This window comes from Callospermophilus lateralis, chromosome X (genome assembly GCF_048772815.1).
Source record: "Callospermophilus lateralis isolate mCalLat2 chromosome X, mCalLat2.hap1, whole genome shotgun sequence".
Classification (NCBI taxonomy): Eukaryota; Metazoa; Chordata; class Mammalia; order Rodentia; family Sciuridae; genus Callospermophilus; species Callospermophilus lateralis.
The window spans coordinates 24,724,487-24,725,299 of NC_135325.1; the positions used below are offsets into that span (position 1 = coordinate 24,724,487).

Consider the following 813-nt stretch of genomic DNA (forward strand, 5'->3'; position numbering starts at 1 on the left):
TCCCTAAAAATCATTAGAGTGACCAGGTTCCTGTGATACGCATTTCTAGCCTGAGGCCTCCTAAGGGCCTGGTGGGCAGCCATGACACTTCAAAGCCAAGGATGTCACAAAGATGTGACTAACCAATGAGGGACAGGAATTGGGGATATAATGGGCAGGAATGAGGGCTGGTGTCTTCAGAGACCTAGTCCACCTGTTGAATCAAGCAGAGCTGACCCAAGCCAAACCCAGAAACCATCATGTCAAGGAAAGAGAGCTCCTGTAGAAAGAGTCATCACACTGAAGACCTTGCTTCTAGACCTGAGATTCTGATACCTGTGAGCTACGTGTACCACCTTCTACGGGAAGAGCAATACATCCCATTTATATGTTCCTCAACAACCCATTTCCTCCTTACCATGCTTGATCGCCTTACCGACTACATCCTGGAGCTGGCAGGCTCCGAGGCCAGGATACCACAAACCACCCCTCAACGTGGGAAGAAAGAAGATCATAACTGTGAGCCCCCTCGTGTCTTCAAGAATGTGTCCTTCTCTTTGTTCGATGAGATGCCTGGACCCAGGAGGAATGGCTGAAAAATGCGTTGAGGAGTCCAGCCTCAGAACCTCAGCTAGAGTCATGTCTCACAGCCGAGGAAGCCCCAATTTTGTCATCAACAAATGTTATTAAAGAATGTAAATCCATTTCAATGGTTCTGACTCGGTTTCTGTCATGTTGAGTTGGAGGGGTTTGTGAGTCGCCCAGGAGGGGCTATCCCAAAGAGGGTTGGAGGGGTGGCAGTGGGGGTCAGTGTGGGGTGTTTGAACCAGTGAT

At 49.3% G+C, this 813-nt stretch overlaps 1 protein-coding gene across 1 annotated transcript; it reads left to right on the forward strand.

Moving 5' to 3' along the window:
- Window positions 1-239: 239 nt before the first annotated feature.
- On the forward strand, window positions 240-575 carry H2ap (H2A.P histone). Its single transcript, XM_077107525.1, has one exon. The coding sequence runs from the start codon at window positions 240-242 to the stop codon at window positions 573-575; it is 336 nt and encodes a 111-aa protein (XP_076963640.1).
- The last annotated feature ends 238 nt before the right edge of the window (window positions 576-813 follow it).